The 2,957-nt window shown below is 31.7% G+C and overlaps 1 protein-coding gene across 2 annotated transcripts in view; it reads right to left on the bottom strand.

Annotated features, from left to right (window-relative positions):
- Positions 1-2,957, bottom strand: part of LOC106462361 (cAMP-dependent protein kinase catalytic subunit alpha) — a 107,437-nt gene that overhangs the window by 70,382 nt on the left and 34,098 nt on the right. For both annotated transcript variants that reach the window (XM_022389772.1, XM_022389766.1), the window contains exon 2: positions 818-1,209. Coding sequence is in view for 1 of the 2 variants with exons in the window: in XM_022389766.1 (XP_022245474.1) it covers positions 818-875 (58 nt within the window). In the remaining variant the exon portion in view is untranslated. The remainder of the gene's footprint in view (positions 1-817; positions 1,210-2,957) is intronic.

The raw sequence follows: 2,957 nt of genomic DNA, 5'->3' as shown, positions 1-2,957 counted from the left end.
GAATTATAGCGTTTGTTATAGCGCGACTGTTGAAATTAAGTGTATCGCAAAGTTATATTCAGAGAGACTAAACCAGTTTTATTTAAGAAAGGACTTGTGTCGCTAAAGTTTCGTCGGAACGAATTTACGGAAAATTAACTAACAATATATTATAAATGTATGAGCGTCTTGATTGGGATTTTATTTTAACAAATCGTTTAAAGAATAGTTTTGCACATATACTACATATTTAAACAAAGCTTATACATCTGATAGACGGTCTTTTGTTGTCATTGTTCTTTTATGTCAGACCTAAATACTGTAAGCTCTAAAAATAAATTGAAAAAATAAACAAATGATACTGATATACATTTTCTTTGTTTGAAGTTAAGCACAAAGCTACACAATGGGATATCTGAGCTCTGCCAACCACGGGTATTGAAACCCGGATTCTAGCGGTGTAAGGCCGCAGACATACCGCTGTGCCACTGGGGGGTCTGATATAAATGTCCACAAATAACTTTTTTCTTTCTAAACTGGAACTCCGAATTTCAGACGAACACTATTCCTTGAATTTACTTATTGATAGCTTATACAAGATGAAATATTAAATTTAAGAAATTGCGCCGTAAAAGTTATTTAACTTAATTTACTCTTAAACTTGATAGTAAGGTAGGTACAAAAGGAGCCAATATTTTTAATCTAAAATTAATATGATAATAAAAATCGATTAATTACTACAAATCTATCACATAGTTTTAAAAATGGTTATTTAAAAAAATATAATTATTTATTTATTTACCACAGTAAACAGTTTACTAAATATTCATAAACTTACAATTGAAAGACTGTCCTTTATCATCCGACCCTTTGTTCTTAGATTTCTTTAACGGCATTTTGACTGATGTTTGATTCCCTGGCAAACAGAAATCCTTTTTAGCAATTGACGTTTGAGAATTTAACCTCGAAGTCTGTCTTAGGTTTTCCTTCCTTGAGGGATAGCTTTTTTATTTAACTGTTCATCAAAATAAATCCTCACCACACTACAATATTTTCATGATCACTGACAAAAAGTCGATCTTGTAATCTTTTAGCGTTAGTCAAAGAAGGATCAAGGAATGTAGAAGATGAACCTTCAACTGACACACTACGTGAGCAATAGCTTTGTTAGTCGTAGAAAAAGTTTGAAATATCTTTTCTATGGAATCGTATGTTAGTGCTTGACTTCCCCTGTAAAAAATACAAATATTGAACATTTTAAACGATATATTTGATATAAAAGAAAATTGCTAGTTATTTATAACCATTTTACTAGCTTCATAAGTTTATGCCAAACACTTAAATCATAAATAAGATAATCAAGTATGTGCTCTGAAAGAGCATTGTTTTATTTAAACTTAGAATTACCGATTGTGTCCATGGACCCCATCTGACTTTTAAAATATTTGTTTATCCAATTGCTTGTAGGTCAATTATTTTGTTTGCCATAGGGTCTTTAACAACATATGAGTCACACAAAATATATAAACAACAACGCCATCAATATCGCAATAAATCCCACTAATTACTGCTGGTGTCTTCTATATATATTTTGTACAGAAAATGAGTGATTCTATACATTTTTCTTCCTTTTTACAGTGTGTTGCAACAAGCAAACACATAAAATGACATAATATAATGCAATATGCGATAACTAATTAATTAATATTAAGACATTTTTCTTATTGCTTAATAGTGAGTCATTTTTCACGTGCATAACAGGCTAGTACTTTTAGTGTGAAATTCATTGAAATTTCAGTATTCTACTTAATATTTTCTCTAACAATTATGCAGTGAGTAAAATGAGTTCCAGAGCCAAAAGTGTGAAAGGAAAATTATTAATCACAATTCTATGAGAAGTGAAATTAACGAAGGTAGTTTTTATGTTGATGAAAATGATAGTGACACAAGCTTTATCATAATGATATTTATAACGAAAGGTATGTTGATACTGATCAAGAACTGAAAGAGTATTTGTCAAAAAATTAGAAAGTGGTGTGGTTTAGATCAAAGAAATAGTATTCAACTAAGAAAAGATAATCTGCGAGCGTTTGCAAATAAACATCAGGTCCAACTAGTTATGCAAGAAGAAATATTGACACAGCATTGTCTGCATTCAATCTACTCAAGAAAAAAAAATGGCACTATGGAGAACGTATTGAATAAAAAAGAAAAGCTTTATCGAAGGAAAAGATAGTGTATAAACATCAATTAATTAAATAATCGAACAGCTTTGGAAAGTAGACAGTGGTAGATCAATTTTTCAACAAGCAATGGCACAGACTTTTTAAATAGATTTACTTTAATCACAAGATGCTTTGGATTTTATGATGCTGAAGGGAAAGGGAAAAACAAACAAAGGAAAATCTTGATCTTATGAAAAATATCTTCAATGGATAGGCGCAAACTCTTAAAAACTTGGACTTCCTGTAACATTTACATGCCTAATTTTATAATTCTCAAGTATATAAAGGAAGAGAAGAACGAGAGTCAAGAAAACAAAAGCAAGAAGAGAAGATTGTGTGGGAGTATGAAATGTAATAAAGTACCTTACTAGCAAGCACTAGTTGGTTAACCCTATTTTTAGTTGATAGAGCATTCTCCTGGTGTGAAAGACCCCGCGCGGAGGGCAACAAATGATCCACAAGACATGAAACAGTGGACGCAGTGTATTAATTTTTTAACGAATTTGATGTTGCGGTATAAATCTATACTATTATTCTGCTTGTTTGTATGTACGACCGTTACGCTTTCTGACCGAGAACCTGCTGCATAAGCATGCTTAGTTAGAATGTTTCCCCACGAAAAATCGCGTTTGCGCATTATTCACTCAACGACAAACAGTCTGCCTACGGAAAAGAGCTACAAAGTTCAGTGATCAAGTCGCTACAATTGCTGTATGAAACAAGAAATGACAACAAAAGGGGGATGTAAATATA

This window comes from Limulus polyphemus, unplaced genomic scaffold (assembly GCF_000517525.1).
Source record: "Limulus polyphemus unplaced genomic scaffold, Limulus_polyphemus-2.1.2 Scaffold45, whole genome shotgun sequence".
Classification (NCBI taxonomy): Eukaryota; Metazoa; Arthropoda; class Merostomata; order Xiphosura; family Limulidae; genus Limulus; species Limulus polyphemus.
Note: the sequence above shows the minus strand (reverse complement) of the source record. Positions and strands in the feature narration are given on the sequence as shown.